Genomic DNA, 22,131 nt, shown 5'->3' on the forward strand with positions numbered 1-22,131 from the left:
TAATTAATAATTTGTATTGTTGTGGCACCCAGAGGTCAGGGCTCCATGCGATATGCAAACATATAACACAGAGACATCCCGTGCTCTGAAGAGCTTACAGTTGAAACAAACCACAGGTGGATAAACAAATAGATGGGGAGAGGAAACAATGAACCAATACTGATCATCATGAAAAATAGCGGTCGCGCTGAGCATAGACAGTGCCTTGTGAAATTTTGCATTCCCCGTTCTTCCATTCACAATCTTGTGTGCAACTACAAACACTCTGGGTCAGAATCTTTCCCCAAATACATCATCAGGGCAGCCACATAACTAAGAGCAAATGTCCCATTAGCTGTATCTTTAGTAGGCGCAGTTAGTAGCTTGCCAAAGGAGACATGCACTAATTGTGTTGCATCTGAAGTGTTTTTTTACCCACGAAAGCTTACGCCCAAATAAATCTGTTAGTCTTTAAGGTGCCACCAGAATCCTCGTTGTTTTTGTGGATACAGACTAACACGGCTACCCCCTGATACTAATTGTGTTATTACTCAAACATAAATATTTATTTATGTATTAGGTAAACACTGAGGTGTACATTTTAATTATACAGTATATCTAAACAGGTTTCTAAATTTATCTTGTTTCAGAGCAGGACGGTACAAAGAGCTGTCATATGCTTTCTTGTTTGCATATGAACGTGTAGTAAGAAAGATTATTTTCCTGCTGAACAAGTGCATTGTTTTGATATTCTCTATTATAATGTTTCCTTCCAATACATTACGTTATATAGCATGCCATTAATAAATAATATATCAAAATTTCCTGGGATTACACTAAATCTGAAATTAAGCAAAAATTAAGGCAATGGTATACAAGCAAGTTAATTGCACTATTGCAGGCCTGCACAACTTGTAAAGCAGCGAGGGCCATATTACTCCAAAGAAAACAACTGAGGGCCGAACCCCCCCCCCCCCCGGCCCCGCCGAACCCCCCCCCCAGCCCCACCGAACCCCCCCCCCAGCGCCGCCGAAACACCCCACCCACCCAGCCCCCCCCAGCCCCCCCGAAACACAACACACACACACCCCTGCTCGGCCCCACCATCACACCCCTCTTCACCCCGTAACCCCCCGCTGGCTTGCTGCATTCCTCCTAGTCAGTCCCCCACCCACCACTCGCCTCCTTTCACCTCCTCCCTCCCCTTCCAGAAACCCCCATGCCCGCCCGTAGAACCCTGTTGGCTTACTGCTCGCCTCTTTGCCCACCCGCCGCTTGCCCACCCGCTCACCTCCAACTCGCCGCTTGCCCCCTCGACCCCCCCCAAGTATAAAGCCTCATTCAAAGCCCCAGGGGTCACTATATTACTGCACACAGCAGTCAATCAATGCAGTTGTAGATAAATCTCTGCATTATGCATTTTTGTATAACTTTTATATGACTTTGTATTGAACCTTGGTAATATGTTATAGCGGGCCCCTAAGGTAGTATAATTAAGGTAAAAGAAAAATGTCTTTTTGGCTAGAAGTAGAATAAGATCTTCCCCCCACTTTGTAATCAATTGCCCTGTTGAATGAATGAGGTGTGAATGAGGAAGGCATGGAAGGCAGGCACCTCCAGACAGCTGCAACCCTTGGAGAGGGGATGGGAGCCAGACCAAGGACAATCAAACTTGTCAAGTGGGCTGACTAGAGAAGAGCAGACATACTGAGGGCCTCAGGGGTTAGAAGCAAGCACCTTCTTTTGGGAACACCCTCTTTGCAGCATTGGGACAACCCCCATCCCAGAGAAAAGCAGCAAAAAGCACCAATTTTTACGAGAGACAAGATCAGTGGAACAGGTCAGCCACGACTCGCCACTCGCCTCCTCAGCCCCCCTCCTCTGCCGCTGGCTCACTGGCCCTCCTGCCACTGCCCGCCCGCCCGCCTCCTCAGCCGCCGGCTCACCTGCCCCCCTGCCACTGCCCACCCGCTCGCCTCCTCAACCCCCCTCCCCCGCCGCCAGCCCACCTGCCCCCCCGCCACTGCCCACCCGCTCGCCTCCTCAGCCCCCCAACCCCGCCGCCAGCTCACCTGCCCCCCCGCCACTGCCCGCCTGCTCGCCTCCTCAGCCCCCCAACCCCGCTGCCAGCTCACCTGCCCCCCCGCCACTGCCCGCCCGCTCGCCTCCTCAGCCCCCCTCCCCCGCCGCCGGCTCACCTGGCTGCCCGCTGCTGGCCTCTTACCTTCTGCTGCTGCCCCCGCCCCCTGCCGCTGGCTCACCCTCACTCCCCAGCCTGCCACTGGCCTCTTCACCACCCCACCCACCCGCCCGCTGGCCAGCCAGCCGTTGGCTTGCCCCACCTCGCCGCTTGCCTACTCACGCCCCCCGTGGGCCGCACAGTGAGCCCACGCGGGCCACATGCGGCCCGCGGGCCGTATGTTGTGCAGGCCTGTACTATTGGTTATCACAGCAAAAGTCGCCTGTCACATCAGATCCTTTGTGCTGGGATAGCATGAAATGAAACTTAGCGCAAAAGTATTATTTCTGCAGAACATGAAGCTTCTCTCTCAAGCAGCCTGTTGGGTCTGTGGTAATGCCCCTGTAGGTTTGTGTTTCAAGGTAGCTTTTAAGTGTTCTCAGCAGCAATCATGTTTTATATGTACATTATAAAAAAACAGTGGCTAGAGGTAATAAAACATTTCTGAGCCACTGTGTCAGCATGACAAATATAGTGAAAGAGACTAACACCCTTGGAGACTGAGAGCATGATGGGAGAACATAGTAAATGTCAGTAATTTCTTTCTTTCTTCTTTCCCCTACCCTAGACATTCCCTGACCCCCCCAGAGTTGTTTAGATCTAACTCTGCTTAGTCTTGCCCCAAAGGCAATTCAAACAAGGTTTAAACAATCTCTAATCACTTTAATTTTGGGTTCCCTAGTCCTTCCTACTTTCTCTCACAAACTTTCTTTCTGCGTTTCTCACATTGTGAAGGCGGGCAACTAAAGTCCTAACAGAGTTGGGCAGAAAGTGATTTTATTTTCCTAAAGAAAATTTCTGCCAAACCTAAAAGTTGCTTCTGTCAGAATTTCCAGCAGAACATTTCAGCTGTTCACTGCAAAACCCAGAGATAGAAACCTGAGCTCTTTTTTGATTTTCAGCAACCACACACTGATAATCCAACAACACATTCAACGTTTTCAAGAAAAGCAGACAGTTTCCACCCATTAGAGCAAACCCCCAATTTTAGGTTGAAAAAAGTTTCAGTGGGAAATATTCAACCAGCCCTCACTCCAAGGCTGATGCAGATGCCTTGGCTGGCAAGGTGTCTGTACTCTTTCATCCACACATCTCTAAGCTGCAACAGCTAAGAAAGCAAGAAAGACCCAACTTTGCTTCCAGCTCTGTCTCCTGCACTACAGCATTTGACGGTTTGCTGTCAAATCATTGGCTGAAAACAAATTTGGCTCGCGGATACAAAATAACCCTAGAAAACATACACCAGGGAACCAACCTGAGCTGGGAGAGGATAATCTGACTTTCCATGAGCTGAGAGCTGCTCTTCTTCATTCCCAACTTCTGAGAGTTTGTCAGAAGTCTCACTGATTAGTCTTTAAAGTGCCTCTTACAAACCCAGCTTAACGTTTCTTTCAGATGAAAAGGCTATAAATGAAACCCAGGTGTGTAATCTGCTTTACCTGTCCAGTTTTCCCTGAGGAAAGCTCCCTGAATTCAACTCGTGCCGTCTTAAAAGTCTTTCTCCCTTCCACTAGCTGTCTGCCTGCTCCCAATGCAGGATGTTCAATGAACTGGCCGGGTTGTCATTGCTGCATGGAGAATGGCTGGGGTTTGTGGCTGGGACTCCTTTCAAAGCAACCTCAGTGGCACTGTTACAGTAGACCATGCTAGGCATTTTAAGGCGTCGTTTCCTGATACCACTTACCAAGTACGTATATTATTTTTTCCCTACATGTGATCAAAGTCTCCAGCCCCTTTTCTGCACATTGCTCCAGCAAGTGGCTTAACTTGTTCTGCCAGCATTACTCATACTATTTGTTTGGATTAAACAAAGTGTCATGAAAGTGGTAACTAACCTGACAAAAATGAGGGCTGGCCAGCTACCCCGGGGTGCTCTTCTTTATGAAATTGCAATGGAATGATATTTACTGCCTTTGATTTAATCGCCAAGGGGAAAGAATATGAAAGTTACACTGATAGGCCAGCAGGCTGGTTGCTTTTCAGAGATTCACAGAGTTCGAGCAGCCCCATATGTAACAGGAATATTTACAGGTACATGATACATCACAGCATCATTGCAGGCTGCGCTGCACTACTGTCGGCAAAGTCTATGTTTAACAATGGCCTAACCCCAGCCTTCCCAGGGGCTCATGCTTTTAGGGAACAGACTGCCAGGTGCTTACAAAGCTCTGCCTAATGTATACACAAAATGCAACTTTGTAACTGGACTTCATAAGCACCTGTGAAAAAACTGCACCATTAAATCCAATGTCAAAGCATCGGGTACGTGCTCAACAGGCGATGTCAGGGCTGGTGGCCAGTCACGCCTCCTAATCACACTGCTAAGTGGTTTTTTCCTCACCTCATTCATAAATTACAATCACATCACTGGAGGCTGTAATCATGCCAGATTTTACAACTTCAGACAGATCTGGCTGGGTCACTATTTGGATGAAGGAAGCCAACAGAAATTTCATGCACTGCAGGAAGGGTTGTTAATGAGTCAGTAGGTGATAACCTGGTCTCTGAGTCAGCTGGTATTATTTGTGAGCATTTCTGTAAGGGTCACAGGGCCAAAGATTACAATCGGTTGTGCTTGGTGCTGCACAAACACAGATAAAGTGGCACTCAGCCTTAGCGAGCTTAAAGTGAAAAGGTGCAAGAACCGATGAAAGGCTGGGGCTGGGGCTGCGACATACCAGCAAGTGAACGTGGAGTGGTTTAGCCCAGCTTTGTTAGTTTCACGGTTTGCTGGTGTTGGGAATTAATAGTGAACCGAATGCTCAGCATGGCGTTTGGGAACACCGTGCTGCTGACAGCCCCTACCTTCACCACTGTGCAAACCTGGGGCAGTTTTACTGTCTGGAGCAAGAGTAACCTGCCCTGCCTGCTCTGTGAGCCCAGTCAGAAGGGTCAGGTGAGTGAATTGCAGCATGGCCACTTTGCCTGCAGTGTCGCCAGGGGCAGAGGAGGTTAATGAACTGGTCTAGAAGGGCAGCCAAAGTGGTTGCCCGGAGACCGGTAAGGTTGGGAATGGCTTTCCCCATGAACCTTTGGGTACCACACATGGGAGAGAGGCCCCATTGCTTGCCCCCAAGGGTGGTGCGTAATGGAGGCTGAGAGAGGCTAAGCCTCCGCAAACCTCATACCACCGGGAGGGGGGGCAGTGGAGGATTTGGGGCCCCTGGAAAAATCTCCCCCAACCATGCCTCTGGGGTTAGAGGAGCTCGTGCTCCCTGCCGCGGCCCCAGGGCTGTGGTGGGGTCACAGAGCTTTTCTGGTCTTGAGGCCGCAGCACCGGAGCAGGGGGAAGGCGTGAGCAAGGGGCGGGGCCTCGGGGGAAAGAGGCGGAGTGGGGGCAGAACGGGGATCGGAACCGGAGAAGGGCTGTGGGGGAAGGGGCAGAATGGGGGAGGGGCTCCGGGCTTGGCACTCCACTTTCTGAGGGGGAAACAAAGGGAAGCCACAAGAGCGGCCATGCGACCCTCCCCAGCAGTATGTTTCGGGGGCCCAGGGCAGTCGGCAGAGAGGTCAATCTCTGTGGGGCAGGGGGCAGGACTGGGGAAGACCCGGCTGATGGCTCCTACCCTGTGCCAGACTCAACTGCTAGTCCTGGCTGGGCTGGGGAGGACAGGACTTCCTCTTCCCCTGCATAGCATCCGGGACCGGGTCAGACTCACCCCCAGATTTCTCCCCCAGCTGTAGGAAGCTCTGCAAACTTCCCCCCACCCCGGTGTTTCCTGCACCCATCGCTCCTAAGCTTCAGGGGGAGGGATCCCTGTACAGAGAGCTGCACCTCCATCTGCTCAACCCCCATGCATCCAGACCCCCTCATACTCAGACCCTCCCACTGTGCCTCACCACCACCCAACACTCAGACCCCCCCGCCCGATAAGACCCATTCCCCCTGCACCTGGACCACCCTGACGAGCCACCCACACCCAGATCCTGAGTCCACCGAGCCCCAACCACTGCACCTGGATCCCCACCCCACTGAGCCCCACTCCTCCCACACCAGAGCCCCCACACTGAGCTCCCCACATCCAGACCCCCATGCTGAGCTCTATCCCCCCAGACCCACCCTGCTGAGCCCCAACCACCTTCACCTGGACCCCCCGGCAGTGTCCCATTACCATTGCACCCAGAACACACACCCCAACAAGCCCCTGTGCATCCAGATTCCCCCACACACACCTGGATCCCCCACTGAGCCACCCGCATCCAGATTGCCCCACACAGAACCCGCTCAACCCACACCCGGAACCCCCTACACTAAGCCCCTCCACACTTGGATCCTGCCTTGCTGAGCCTGGTGCATCTGGCACAGAGGGGCAGAGCCCTGGGGTATTTCTGGGGCAGGCCCAGTCCTTGTGCTGTGTCAGAGTTGGGTGCAGCCTCACCACTGATTCTGTGTCCCGGTGGGGTGGAGCTGCAGAGTGATCTCCCACCTCTGTACAGCCAGTGGCCTGTGCTCCCCAGTGCCATGCTGGAGCCTCCACATTCATCTGACAAATAAACTTTGCAAAATTTTGCAGAATTTTAAAATATTGTGTGCAGAATTTTAATTTTTTTGGTGCAGAATGCCCTCAGGAGTTCTCCATGCAGTCCTTGCACCCAGAAGAATGCAAGAACTGTGATTGTGATGGGCCCTTACATGGAGGTTGTATGGCGAGTGACTGTTTCATGCACCCCCTCCATGTACACCCCACATCCCCAGAGTGGACCATCATAATCTAATAAAGCGAGGGTGTAGCCCACTAACCCACCCCACCCCTTATTCCTTACCGAGAACACTTCAAGCTCCCTGGACACTCAATAACAAACTTAAAAGTGGCAATTCTTCAACAAAAAAACTTCAAAAACAGACTCCAACAAGAAACTGCAGAACTGGAATTAATTTGCAAACTGGACACCATCAAATTAGGCCTGAATAAAAACTGGGAGTGGATGGGTCACTACAAAAAGTAATTTTCCCTCTGCTGATACTCACACCTTCTTAAACAACAAGGAGTCTGGTGGCACCTTAAAGACTAACAGATTTATTTGGGCATAAGCTTTCGTGGGTAAAAACCTCACTTCTTCAGAAGTGAGGTTTTTACCCACGAAAGCTTATGCCCAAATAAATCTGTTAGTCTTTAAGGTGCCACCAGACTCCTTGTTGTTTTTGTAGATACAGACTAACACGACTACCCCCTGATACTTCACACCTTCTTGTCAGCTGTTGGAAATGGGCCACCTTGATTTCATTGGCCTCATTAGTACTACAAAAGTAATTTTCCCTCCCTTGGTATTCACCCCTTCTTGTCAACTGTTGAGAATAGGCCACTTCCACCTTAATTGAATTGGTTCATTAGCACTGACCCCCGACTTGGTAAGGCAACTCCCACCTTTTCATGTGCTATAATATATATTCTGCTTACTGTTTTTTTCACTCCATGCATCCGATGAAGTGGGTTTTAGCCCATGAAAGCTTATGCCCAAATAAATCTGTTAGTCTCTAAGGTGCCACAAGGACTCCTCGTTGTTTTTAGTGTTGTCTGAGTAGCCCGGGAACATATGAGCTCATTCCTACAAGCGCCGAGTGCCCTCTTCTCCCATCAACTTAAATAGGGATTGCCAGCATTCTGCACCTACGCCAGCAGTCTCAGCTATGCGAACAGTGGCCAATGTTCTGATTTCAATTGTCCGTTTATTTTCTGAGATACCCATCACCATGTATCTAAGTGCCTATTGGCTGCCATGCTTATTGCCCCTGGTAGTTATTGAGCTATTTTCTCTCTCAGACATGCATGGGGAAAAGTCTATGGTGTCAGCACCTGAGAGAAAAGAAAAGCAGGGAGAGAGGAATTAGGAGAAGCTAGAGACTTAAGTCCAGCTTTTTAAAGGCATTGAGGTACCTAAACATGCAGATAGGCATCTACAAGGTTGTTCAACAATGCCTCGGTACCTAACTCTCCTAGAAATTGAAATCAAGAGGAGTTAGACACCGAGGTGCTATTAAAAAAAAAATCACACAAGGCGCCTAAATACCTTTAAAATCTGGCCCTTACTACACAAAGGGTTGTGACTTGAGAGGGGCAACAATTTTCAGCTGAAGCTTTTCTCTTGCCTAGAAATGCTGATTTGGGTTGATTGCTTCATTTCACGCACAGGTGCCGAGTTGGGCAAATTGGCTTAGTTGAAAACCAGCATACCAAAAGTTTTGGAATGATCAGAATGACCCGTTTTGAAGTTTCTAAAATGAAATGTTTTGATTTTCCAGGCTAGCGTCATAAGGGGACGTAGGCACCATCCACAAAAGCAATGAGGAGAAAAGAGTGGATTCCCTCTTATAGTCAATAACACTGCGGTTAGGACACTCATGTGGGATGTGGGAGATCCTGGTTCAAGTCTGTGCCCCAGAGTGTCTCCCACATCCCAGCTGAATGCCCTGACCCCCAGGCTCTTGGGTATAAGGAGCACATGGGCCTCACTTCCTCCTCCTTAATTTATTTTCTTTTCTTTTTTTTTTAAAGCTAAAAATGCCTGAAATTGACATTACGTTTCATTTTGGGACGAGTGAAACCTTACTTTTGTGCTGAAATGAATTTTGTTCCTATTTTTTGATTCACTGAAAATTTAAAAAAAATGTTGGTTTGGGGTTGCCCCAAAACTTTTTTTTTTTAATTTTGGGCTTGTCAGTGAACTGAAACATCGGTTAGTCGCCAAGCACTTGCTGTAACTGGCCATTGCATCAAGGGACCGGATTGATAGCTGGTGCAATTCTGCGTAGCTCATTTGGTGTCAGTGGAGATTGTGACGCAGTAGGGAGCGGGGCGGACTGACCTGGGAATGTTGTCTAGTTTTACTGGGACTGTCTGCATGGGGGATGGGATAGCAGGGTGTGACTTTACTTGAGGGACGATACCTGAGCCTGTAACCTGAGCCAGGAGGAGGATGGGGCCAGGTGACACCTTCTGCCCGGGAAACTGGACAAAGGCTGGAGGAGGAGCCGGGGGAAGGCTGGGTGAGACGGCTGGAGGGAGTTTCAGTTTGGAGAGGTCTGGGGAAACGGAGGGAACCCCAGGGTTGGGGTCTAAGCTCCCTGCCCCCCAGAGGGACCTGACTGAGGGGTCCTGGTTGTACCTACAAGCTCTGCTTGGGACTGTGTTCCTGTCGTCTAATAAACCTTCCATTTTACTGGCTGGCTGAGAGTCACGATGAATCGCAGGAAGAGGGTGGTGCAGGACCCTGACTCCCCCACACTCCATGACAGAGGTACACTAGGATCTGGCCCAAGGTCTTTAAATCTAACAGCATCAACTGTGCATTTATTTTAAGAGACCAGATTTCTGGAGCCTAAAGCCATAATTTCAGTGCAAACTTTCTTTTGCTGTTCACTGTTCTTTCCTGTCCGCCAATATGGACTGGCTTTGCCTCCATGCTATTATTCATTGCCTAAAACATGACTTCTGACAGGGTTATAATATGACTGGTGAGCAGACAATGTTTGTTTCAAACAGAAAACACAATGACTGTAAGAAACACACACCCATGCACAACAATAATTCATGGGAGAGTTTGCTGTAAGGGTAGGTGGGGGAAATTGCACTGACTTTAGATAACGCATCTCAGTGAGACCGACATAATGTAAACAAATATTAATCAAGGATTCCAGGCTCAACCACTTGGTGATAAGGATTCAGGGGGTAAAAAACAGGCTGTGACGCACTTTTCTGCTCTGACTTTTTGAAAACGAGCACACGGGAGCTGATTATGCCTCTGTTATTCCAGTTTTATGTCAATGTAATGAAAGTTGCCTGCACAGCCCTGTGGTGCAGGGGTTCTCAAACTGGGGGTCGGGACCTCAGGGGGTCATGAGGTTATTACATGGGTGGTCGTGAGCTGTCAGCCTCCACCCCAAACCCTGCTTTGCCTCCAGCATTTATAATGGTGTTAAATTAAAAACACTTTTTAATATATTTATAAGGGGGTTGCACTTAGAGGCTTGCTATGTGAAAGGGGTCACCAGTACAAAAGTTTGAGAACCACTGCTGTTGTGCAATGCTGTGGCAAAAAAGGCTAATGCAATCCTTGGATGTACAGAAAGGGGAGTGTCAAGTAGAATCATAGAATATCAGGGTTGGAAGGGACCTCAGGAGGTCATCTAGTCCAACCCCCTGCTCAAAGCAGGACCTAATCCCCAACTAAATCATCCCAGCCAGGGCTTTGTCAAGCCTGACCTTAAAAACCTCTAAGGAAGGAGATTCCACCACCTCTCTAGGTAACCCAAGTAGAGAAGTGATCTTTGCCTCTGAACATACCATTGATAAGACAATAGTGTGTCCAGCCCTGGTGTCCACAATTCAAGAAGGATGTGGAAATAATAGAGAAAGTTCAAAGGAGGGCCACAATAATGACCCGAGGGCTGGAAAACAAGGCTTATCATGTGAGGCTTAAGGAGTTTAAGCCATTCAGCTCATCGATGAGAAGCCTGAGATGTGACTTGATCACTGTATGTAGGTTCTTACACATAGAAAAGAGAGCTGATAGCAGGGCCAGGGTAGGATGGCAGAGGAGGAGAGCGTCTCAACCTTGTTGACAAAGGCATAACAAGAGCCAGTGGCTGGAAGCTGAAGTTAAATAAATTCAACCTTGAAATAAGACACAGTTTCCTAGCAGTGAGAGCGATTAAACATTTGAACAGGAAGGAGGTGGGGTCATCATCACTTGGAGGTTTTAAGAGGAGATTAGATATCATTTACTTTAACGCAGTTTCTGGAAGAAATTCAACAACCTATGTGTGTGGGGTACGGTAGGAGGGGGATTGGGCTGGATTTGTTTTCACCCCCATCTAAAGCACCAGAGCTGCCCCAGCTGGAGCTGGGACACTGGTCAGGGTGGGCCAGTGCTCTGTGGTGGTACAGAGAATTCTCTTTCTAGATGCCTGGCTGGTACATCTTGCTCACATACTCAGGGTCTGACAAATTGCGAGCAGTCTGAACGAAATTCCCACAAGGTCAGATTGGCAGGGACCTTGGGGTCTTTCTCTGCAGCGTGGAGCTTAGTTCTTCTGCTGGGATCATCTGGGCATAGCTCAACTAATCAATTCCCAGGCATTGCAGGGATCAAGGACATTGGCAGCACCTCAGTCTCTCCTTGTGGCACAGAACAGTTTTGTCTCCTGAGGTCTGAAATGCTTTAGCCCAGGTCTACACTAGCGGGGAGGTCGACCTAAGATACGCAACATCAGCTATGCAAATAGCGTAGCTGAAGTCCGCGTATCTTAGGTCAACTTACCTGGCCGTGAGGACGGCGGCGAGTCGACCGCTGCCGCTCCCCCGTTGACTCCGCTTCCTCCTCTTGCGAGCTGGAGTTCTGGAGTCGACGGGGAGCGCATTCGGGGATCGATTTTATTGCGTCTACACTAGACGCGATAAATCGACCCCCGATAGATCGATCACTACCCACCGATCTGGCGGGGAGTGAAGACCTGCCCTTAGCCTATCTAAAGTCATTGGGCTTGATAGGCATGTACCTGTGTAAAATTTAATGGCCTGTGAAGTCAGACTGCATGATCTAAGGCCACTTCTGGCCTTAAACTCTGTGGAACTATAAATGATGTAGTTATTTAGTTAATTATGCCAGTGGAACAGCAGCAATTTAGACAATGGCCTTAGTTTGAGAAGTTATGCTGTCATACACCTAGCGGTGAATCAGGCCCCAGTGCTTTAGGAATATGCATGGTGACCATTAAACAAGACCATGACGACGACCATTCATGGTGCTGCGCAGACCTACTATTCATTCATTCATTCATTCATTCATTCAGTACTCAGGCAGCTGAGTTTGCCTAGTTCTCAACCCAGTGTGTACACTGTGGCTTGGAAAGTTTCTCTTCAACTTGCATATGGAGCTGGGTAGGAAATGATTTTTGAGATTTTTGACAAAATTTCCCATTCCAGATCAGGCGAAAAAGTCAAATTTTAAAAAATATTAGTGAGCCGACACTGAAAAAAAACAGCAATCCAATTGGGACCATTTCGTTTTGCTGACAAAACAATTTGTTTGGATAACTTTAAAAAAAACAAACTTTTTTTAAACGATAAATTAGTTACCTTAAATTTCTAAACGAAAAAAGTAGTTTAGACCCCAAACCCAACCCTTTTTCATTTAGAAAATGTCAAAACTTTCCATCTAGGCAATTTTGAAGCTTTTTTCTCAATTTCTCCAAAGAGGAAATTCATCAGAATTGACCTTTTCCCACAGACCATTTTGGTTTTGACAAATTGGCATTTCCAGATGAAAAAACAATTAGTTGAAAAATTCCCCGTCAGCGCTACTTCCGTGTTATTGGGCTCATTTTCCATTGAAGGAGACTGTGAAAAAAGGAGCAGAGGGGGGGAAAACAAAACAAAAATAGGATGAAAAATGGCAGGCATTATTCTATCCTATTGAGGTTCTTACACCTTGCCCCTCACTGTGGTATCTGAACACAATGTGTTTGGGAGCGCTCTAGAAGAGCACATCAACTTACTTTGGCACAGGCTCTTCTCTGCTGGCTATTGTGATTGGAGAGCTGCAACCGTGAACTTTCTCTTCCCCTCCTTGTAACATTTTGGAGTTTCTAGAGTGGTTGGCTGGCCCGGCATCTCCCAGTCCTTGTGCTCAGGGAATGCAAAGACTGGGAGCATGTGTATGAGCACAAAGAAGTTTGAGAACCTCTCATACTCTCTCCCCTCATGTGCACACCGAGGGCCCTAAATCTAATAACATCCACTGATGTCAAACTTCCATTGACTTCAATGGGTGTTGGCTCACGTCCCTATAGTGGGCCAGGCACAAGCTACTCCTACACATTGAAGTCCTAGAAAGCCCAATGACTGGATCCTTCCTGCTTGTTGAGCCTTTTTAACTTTCTATTTATTTTCCTGTTATCGCCATGGGAGCTGCTGAAATGACACAAATGCAGCTGGCTCTGGCTAGCTTTGTAGGAAGTAGCTGAAGTGGCTTGATATTTACATAACCCACTCTGGAGGGTGAAGGAGTTTCCTGCACAAAGGAGCAGCCTGTTACACCTAGCAACCAGAATTAAAAATCTGAAACAATGTCCAGTGCCTTCCACGTACTCAGGTTCTGCCTGAAATAGTACAGAGTAGCTTGGATATGGTGAATACGGTCACAGCATTTCCAATGGGTTAAGCCAAGGCTATTGTATTTTTATGACCTTTTTATGCTATCAAAGCTGTTGGTTCCATCTTAGTCATAGTCATTTGTAACGTGGTTAGTTAGTGATTCACCACTGTGTTACTGTAATTTTATGCCAAGGTAACACCACTGAGAATAACCCTGGTTCTGGAACATAAGGCATGTCTACACAGTATGGCAGTGAGGACTACAGTGGTGGGATTTCTAAAGTGCATTAACATATTGGACACTAGTTGGGCCCTGTAGACCCTGCTGGTATGCACTAAATGTTCACTAGTGCTCTTTAACGTAATATTGTTTGAAAAGGAATGACATTAAGGAGTGCTAGGGAACGTTTAGTGCACACCAGCAGGGTTTAGGTGGAGCAATTAGTGCCCAATAGGTTAGTGCGTGTTAGAAATCACACTCCTGTAGCGCACATTACTGCACCATGTTGACAAGCCCCCAGGCTCCCATGGAGTAAAAGGGCAGGAGTTCAAAAGGCAACGTTTTTGTGTGAAGACCATTATCTTGGCCATCACACCATTGATTGATCCAGACACCTCCAGAGCTAAAAGCATGACCTGCTTCAGCTGTACCTGGGGCTATACCAATTCATGTCCTCTGTGGATTGGGAACCTCTAACACACGCTCACCAGTGGGTTACATTTGCTCTTTGTAAAGGGTTTGAGTCAGCAGGGTCCTTGGGCTCTGAACGGAGCAAGCCAATGACATTACTCTGTTGTAAGACTGGAATAACATAGTAGTGACCCCAAACTGCTCATTTCACTTATGTGGGGCTCGATCCTCCACTGGTGTAAAGGGATATCACTCCATTCAGGCTGCCTGCTGCTAAGACTGGTGCAACTCCACCTGTGTTAGTGATATTGGGAGCCCTAGCGCAGACATCTGGCTGTAGGCACTACTTAAAGCCTGGTGGCAATTAGACTGGCTCTGAGCAGGGTTAACGATCATGGTGCTTAAAACAGTTCTGGGAGCCAGTAGTCCATCAACACTAGGGGCCCTAGCATTGCCCATCACTTTGACCATCTCACCCCGCTCTTTGCATCCCTCCACTGGCTCCCCATCCTCCAGCACATCAAACATAAGCTGCCTATCTTCATTCTAAGGCCCCTCATGACTAGGGGTCTACCAAATTCATGGCCGCAAAAAATGGACTGTGAAATCTGGTCTCCCTCGTGAAATCTGGTGTTTTGGGGGCTTTTACCCTATATACTATGAGGTAAAGTATACAAAAGTACTAGGGCCATCAAGTGATTAAAAAAGTTAATCGTGATTAATCGCAGTTTTAATCCCACTGTTAAACAATATTCGAATACCATTTATTTAAATATTTTGGGGTTTTCTATATTTTCAAATATAGGGTCAGGGCTGGGGGCTCGGGGCTCCAGCCCCCATCGGGGCGCAGGCCTCCAGCCGCTCTCGAGGTTTAGGGCATGGGGCTCCAGCCCCCCCCCGCCACCGGGGAAGCTGAGGACTGGGGCTGCTCCAGCCCCTCTGCCACCTCCAGAGCTGCAGGGCTGGGGCTTCAGTCCCCTCCCGCCCCCGCTGCCAATGCCTCCTGCCAGGGCCGGCTCCAGGGTTTTGGCCGCCCCAAGCAGCCAAAAAAAAAAAAAGCCGCGATCGCGATCTGTGGCGGCAATTCGGTGGAAGGTCCTTCGCTCCCAGCAGGAGCGAGGGACCGTCCGCAGAATTGCCGCCGAACAGCTGGACCTGCCGCCCCTCTCCGGAGTGGCCGCCCCAAGCACCTGCTTGCCAAGCTGGTGCCTGGAGCCGGCCCTGCCTCCTGCCCCACCATTAATCGCAGGTGTTAACTGCGATTAATTGACAGCCCTAAAAAAGTACACAGCGTTTCTCAAACTCGGGGTCCCAACCCAAAAGGGGGACACAAGCCTATTGTGGGGGGCTGGTATTGGTACCCTTACTTCTGCCCTGCCTTCAGAGCTGCGCAGCCAGAAAGTGGCAGCAGCTGGCCGGGCGCTCAGCTCTGAAGAAGTAAGGGTGGTATCATGGGGGAGGGGTCATCACTTTTTGGGGGACAGCCTGAAATATTTTCCAAGGGGATCCCAGCAAAAAAAAAAAAAAAAAGTTTGAGAACCCTGATTCAGCAGACTCCCTTATCCAGGGCGACTTACAAATGTAACCCTAGTAGTAACATGCTGTATATGTACTGTATGATCACATCTGCGAAATTTGCTATTTATGTCATAACTAACTCACGAAAAATGTGTGATTTCTCTGCCACTTATGTAGCAACCAACTCATGACCTAGCCCCACCCTAATTATCATCTCTTATTCACTACTGAGCGGTCGGCTCCCGCCTCCAATCGGCCCATGACGCCGGCCTCCCCTATCCACTTATAGAATTTTCAGCCAAACACCATTGTGCTTTCTCCCAGGCTGCCCCTCACGCGCCGTGTAAACATTGCAAAGCTGGTGCAGTCTCCTCCTCCAAAACCCTCCTTAAAACTCTCCTTTGCTGGGATTCCTCTAAAAACTTGACACCAGTCAGGCTGCTGCTGTGTTGACACAGCCTCTCATGCTGACCAAGAGTGTCCAATTGTTTCCTTGTCCCCCATGGGTCACCATCTGTTGTATCTTGTCTTATACTTAGATTGTAATGTCCTTGGATCAGGGACCATCTTCTTCTTCAGTGTTAGTACAGCACATAGTACAATGGGACTGGGTCTCCTACGTGCTACGGTAATAATGATCATTAAGGCTACGTTTTAGTCATGGGTATTTTTAGTAAAAGTCACGGACAGGTCATGGGCAGTAAACAAAAATTCACGGCCCGTGACCTGTCCTTGACTTGTACTATATACCACTGACTAAATCTTGGGGACGGGGATGGCCCAGGGGTGCTGCGGATGCTCGGGAGGAGCAACCCAGGGGTGCTGCAGGTGCTGAGGGGGCAGCCCAGGATCCCTGCTGGTGCTGTGGGGGTGGGCGGTGGCGTGCAGCCCGGGACCCCCACTGGTGCTGGGAGGGGGGAGCGTTGGCGGGGCTGGCAGGCTCCCTACCTGTCTCCGCGCCTCCCCGGAAGGGGTGACATCCTCCTCCCTCAGCTGCTAGGCAGAGGCGTGGCCAGGCAGCTGTGCACGCTGCCTCCGCCAAGAGCGCCAGCTCCACAGCTCCAATTGGCCATGGTTCCCAGGCAGAGCTGTCTGGCCACGCCTCTGCCTAGGAGCTGAGGGAGAGGGGATGTTGCCACTTCTGGGGAGCCCCCTGAGGTAAACTCCACCCAGAGCCCACCTCACCCTGTCCTGTGCCCCAACCCCCTGCCCCCTCCCACACCCAAACTCCTGCTGCTGCTGCTGGGTGAGTGGGAACGGGGGCAGCGCGGTGGCCCAAGACTGGCACAGTAGCGGCCGGTGCGACTGGCACAGGGGCTGCCTGAGCTGCTCAGGCAACCACCGGGCCAGGTGCACCGGCCACTGCAGAAGTCATGGAGGTCATACAAAGTCACAGAATCCGTGATTTCCGTGACAAACTCGCAGCCTTATTGATAATTAATAATAGCTAACACAGGTGGAGCTCAGCAGTGTCACCAAGAGTGGGACATTGTTGATACATTTCCCTAATAATGATTCTTTCCTCTATTACAGATGCATGTAAAGGCTCCACACTGAGATCAGGACCGTGGCGTGTTAGGTACTGTAAAAACACACAGTAAGAGACAGTCCCTTCCCCAAAGAGCTAAGACAGGGATGAACGGGAAAGAAAGCATTATTGGCCCCATTTCACAGATGGGGAACTGAGGCGCACAGGGATTCGTGACTTGCCCAAGGTCACCCAGGAAGTCTGTGGTAGAGCCAGGAATGAATCCAAGTCTCTGGCATCATAGTCCAATGGCTTAACCACAGGACCCTCCTTTGCCTCGGAAGGACATGTACGCCAATTTCAGAAGCAAGGGAGAGCTGAATGAAGAGCCTGTAATAAAGCACGTAGACAAGCTTTGTGAAATATTATTATTGTATTTAGTACCATAGGAATGAGTTAAAGCAGGAACGCCAGTGAGGCCTTTCCTTTCTATTTTAACAATGGGAGGAAGCTCTGCTTTAACCGCAGAATTCCCTAGGATACTAAATCGGACACTAGAATTCCACTCTATTAAACTTCTCTGGCAGGTGTTTTAAGATAAGTGCTTTGCAGTAATATTTAAATGGGGATCAGTGGAGCTCAGATATTGCTGGGCTACAGCAAACCCAACGTGCCACAAGATCTTCTCTGGTCTTGAAGCTCTGGATATGTTCGAGTGGTTAAGCAGGAGAATTGTCCCTCCCTGAACAGAGAAGTTTTAGCACCAGGGGCAGATTGGGAAGTAAGATCTGTTCCTGGGACTTGCCTTGCACCCCTACCGCCTTCCATAACCCTCTTATAAGCTGATTGACAGGTCTGGCAACAACATCTGCAACTAGAAAAATTAAGCAAAACCATCCAGCTAGCCAGAGGTTCTGTGGAGAAGGTACTTATACAACCCTCCCCAGCAAAGGAACAGAGCACCTCCCAAACAGGAATTCATTCATCTTCCCACCAACAGCTATGTGTGGCAGGGAGGAAAGTTTAGTGTGGTTTCACAGAGAGAGAGCTGAGCCAAAGAAAGGGGAAGTGACGTGCCCAAGGGCACCCAGGAGTTCTGTGGCAGAGGCAAAAATGGAACTTGGCTCTCCTGAGTCACAGCTCAGGGCTTTCATCACAAGCCCATCCACTGACTGGTCTGGTGCAGCTGCACTAGTGACAGAAGGGAGGACAGGAGGTCCTCCCCATCTGCATCCACCATGTTGTACGTTGCCAATTTGGGTGCAGCACGCAGGGATGTGGAGCTAGTTGGTGCTTCTGGCAGTGGTTACCAGCTCAGAGGGGTGTACTAGCTCAGGGGCCCTTGTTCTTTCCTGCACATCAGCTGGCAGCTGCAAGGATGCAGTGGTGGGGACCGCACTTTTTGAAAAGTATAGCAAGACCTGCTTCCCCTTCACTTCCCCAGGGCCCCGGAGAGTGCATCCCTCTAGTGCTGTGATTGGGACATGATTTAGCACAAAGGTGTTCGCAAAAAGAGCAGGCATCTTCCTGAGGTTCTTCCCCCACCCGACAGTTCCAGTTACTGCCCGGTGGGACATGAAAGCGCAGAGCTGTTGTGTCAGAGCTGGCATTAGTCACCTCTGCGGAGAGCTAGGTTAGCAGAAGGGAAGACACAGGGTCTTGTGGTGAAGTCCTAGGTGGGGTCTCAAGGCACTTATCTTCAATTCTCAGCTTCACCACAGCCTCCCTGTGGGACCATGGCCAGGCAACCTACTCTCTCGGTGTCCCTCACTTCCCCATCCATAATGGGAGCACTGGTACATCCCCACCTCACAGGGTGTGCCGGGAGGATAATCCCTCAACCTTTGGACGCTCACATACTGTGATGCTGCAGGGGCCATATAAGCACCTGACTGACAGGAACTCAATGCGCTACAGCTTCCGTGCCACAGAACTGAGCTGGAGAATGCTGAGAACTGCCAGCTCCAGGTGACGTTTGAGCTCCACCTAACAAGAACATTCATTAATATGCTAAAGTGAAACAGAGAAGCAACAAGCTGAGCCTGGGAGTGGAAGAAACCACTTCTCCTTATTCAACAGCAGCCCAGCACGACTCTGGGATCTATCCCTCCGGCTGGTAAGATGGTGGCTGTGATGGGCCGGGGGAAGGCTTCGAGGAGGAATTTGTTAGACGTTGGCAGGCCAGCTGTAGCTCAAACAGAAGTGATGGGCTCGATGCAGAGATAACCGGGTGAGGTTCTATTGCCTGTGCTGTACAGAAGGTCACTCTAGATGATCATAATGGGCCCTTATGGTCTTAAATCTAAGTGCTGAGGTCTCCTAAGGCCAAGGAACTACCTTCGATCATTTTAATTTTGCATTGCAAAGAGAAATATAGTTCCAGATGCTGGTGTGGCTTTGACTGAAATGATTCACATCCATGTTCCCTCACTACAATCCCACCTTACTCACAGCACGCCAGAGATGTCAGCCACAGGCCGCAATGCTGGGGCCGCTTTTCTCGCTCTAGGTGAATGGGTTAAAGAGTGCAGAGACTCTAGTAAAGCTTCAGGCTTTTAACAATCAGAGGAAGCTCTGCCTTGTTTGAGGAATTTCCCACGCCTCTAGTTCAGACATTAGAAAACTGCTCGTTTCAGCTAGGAGGAGGGATGTTTAAATAACAAGATAAAACAATAAGCAAATGTAAGGGGACCAGAGTAAACATATTTAGTTACAGCTCAGCCATTTCAAGAAGGGGTTTTTATTTGTTATCAAAATCAAAGGAGCCAAGCTCAGGGGATAAGATCTGGGGAAGTTTGATAACAACAAGTGCCAGATTCACAGTAAGTTGTACTCCTAGGACCAGGTCCTCTGCTAAATCAGCTTTGCTCCATCCACTTCAATGGAGCTTCATTGATTTGCACCAGCCAATGAGTTGGCCCTAATTTCTTCATGTTACTTTTCATTCAAGGGCTTGGTACAAAACATTGCAAGATAATGAAAGTGAACAAAATGTTGAAAAAGTTTCTTGGTAAGCAGGAAATCTGTGGATTGAAAAATGAACCTTCTAGGGTATAATAGCAACAGGTAACTAGTGAGAAAAAGAAACTCTAGCCTTCCACAAATTAATACTGATCTCCTTTATAGTTCTGACCCATTGCTTTCCCATAGTTACAGACTTGTTTCACCGGATAAAACAATGATAAAAACAGAATTCATAATAATATTTTGCAGTTATATAGCACCTTTCTTCCCAAAATTGAAACGCTCTTTACAAACATACCTGAACATTATTCTCTCACTGATGGGGAAACTGAGGCACAGAGGTGATGCGACATGCCCAGGGTCACATAACAGCCCAGTAGCAGAGCCAGGAATAAAATCCATGTCTTTTGACTCCCAGTCCCCTGGGCTAATCACTAGATAATGCTGCCGCATAAATGTAATCGCGCTTGGAGGGTTTAGTCTTTGCTGAATCAATGCTTACATGAGACTACAGTGTTGGAGTCAGGATCATCAGATCCTTGCACAAGGTGCATGTCAAAGGAAGGTGATCTACCCTGAAAGCATCTGTGCTTTCCCACTGACTCACAACTTGACACTGATGACAAGCCAACACAGAGGTAACGGCTGCTTTGCCAGGATACAAATTAACGGCAGATAAATGAGTTACTAAAAACCCAGGGAGGGTAGAAAAAGTGATGGAAAATAAAGATAACTGTGAAACCCAAAGAAAGTCTCATGCTAAGGTCTCCTGTGCTGCACTTCGTATCCCAGGTCCTTCTCCTTTAAAACCCTGCTTGGTCTAATGTGAAAGTGACAGAGCCAGACTGCAAGAGATCACGTTTAAAATAAATGATTATGGCATAATCTGAATGGAATATGTCACATTTATCTACACTGCAAACCCGAGCCAGAGGAGAGATTTAGCAGGGGGAACATTATTTTGTCATCACCAGGCTGACCAATCAAGTTCTTTTTATAGTTCTTGCAGTTTCTCAGAGGTTGATAAGTAACTGTAGGCAACATGTTTAATTTTGTTTCCTACATAAAACCAGTGCCTCCTTAATACAGCACCTCCTATCACCTCCATCTCTGATGCACTGAATTTTATCTAGCTTAGTCATAGTCGCAGTTAAAACCTACCCAAAAGGATGTAGCAGAAGGTTACATAGTGTAGTTCCCACTTCCACAAGCTGAAAATATCATGCTGGAAGCTGTCATCTTATCACCTTAAAATGAAACATTTCTTATGGCAGTTACGCTAATGTAAATCTGCACAGGGTCCATGGACTCTGACTGAGTTATTCTAGGTTTGCCCCATGAGCTTAGAGTCAGGCCCTGAAAACTTTCCTGACCAAATGATTTCACAGTATGAGGGGGAATGGCTGTTGTTACAGTCAACATGCGTAGTCCTTACCTGAAGGAAAGCAAGTGCCAGGCTCCCCTGAGCAGTCTTTCTCCTGCAATGGGTAGGGCGCTTCCTGGCCAAGTGTGAGCTTCAGTCTCAATCTCTGTCCTTTGTTTTCCCATAGAATCCTCTATAGCTCAGTGACATCAGGAAGACACACCTGTTTTTCACCCTTTGGGAAAAATAGTAGAACAGCCTGAGAGCAATTTTCAGAGACACACACAGAGCGAGAAAGCGACTTTGGATTTAAGTGAACAAACCAAACTAACATCCAACAAAGATCCCAACTTCCCCTTTCTGTGGCCAATGAGGATCTATCCCATCATTCACATTTACTGGAACTCCAGTAAATACCACACGGGACTGACTGGCTCTCTGCCATATAGGCAGGGCCGATTTTCCCCACTGTCTCAGTTCTCACGGTGTCTAGAGGGCAGAAGTGTGTTGCCTTCTGCTGCTGCTGGTCTGAAACACTAAGCTGGCATTTAGCCAGGAGAGAGGGAGGAAGCCCAGGGAAATGTAAAAGTGAAAACCTTTTCCATGGGATTTCCTGTGCTTGAGGAAAAGTGAGGCCGGGGGGGGGGGGGGGGGGGAGTTCCCCATGGAAGTGATGGAGAGTTTAATTTCAACACAAGGCAAACACTATTTCACCTGTTGCTTCATTTTTTGATAGTTTGTGGGGCTGAAATAGAAAAGGCGACTGGCTTAGGAGATGAAGTCCCATTGTCAGATGTGACCCGGACTCTTTTTGGGGGGGAGGGGCTCGATCCCCAAAGGAGACTTAGACTCAGTGTTGCAACACCAAATGTTCGA

General features: G+C 48.6%; 1 protein-coding gene across 1 annotated transcript in view; it reads right to left on the reverse strand.

Annotated features, from left to right (window-relative positions):
• The window catches only part of ADGRF5 (adhesion G protein-coupled receptor F5), a 69,205-nt gene extending 47,765 nt beyond the window's left edge, over positions 1–21,440 (reverse strand). The window contains exon 1 of the mRNA XM_065401721.1: positions 21,328–21,440. Within this exon, the coding sequence (XP_065257793.1) occupies positions 21,328–21,440 (113 nt within the window). The remainder of the gene's footprint in view (positions 1–21,327) is intronic.
• Positions 21,441–22,131: the final 691 nt, after the last annotated feature.

The sequence above is a fragment of the Emys orbicularis genome, chromosome 3 (genome assembly GCF_028017835.1).
Source record: "Emys orbicularis isolate rEmyOrb1 chromosome 3, rEmyOrb1.hap1, whole genome shotgun sequence".
NCBI classification, from domain to species: domain Eukaryota; kingdom Metazoa; phylum Chordata; order Testudines; family Emydidae; genus Emys; species Emys orbicularis.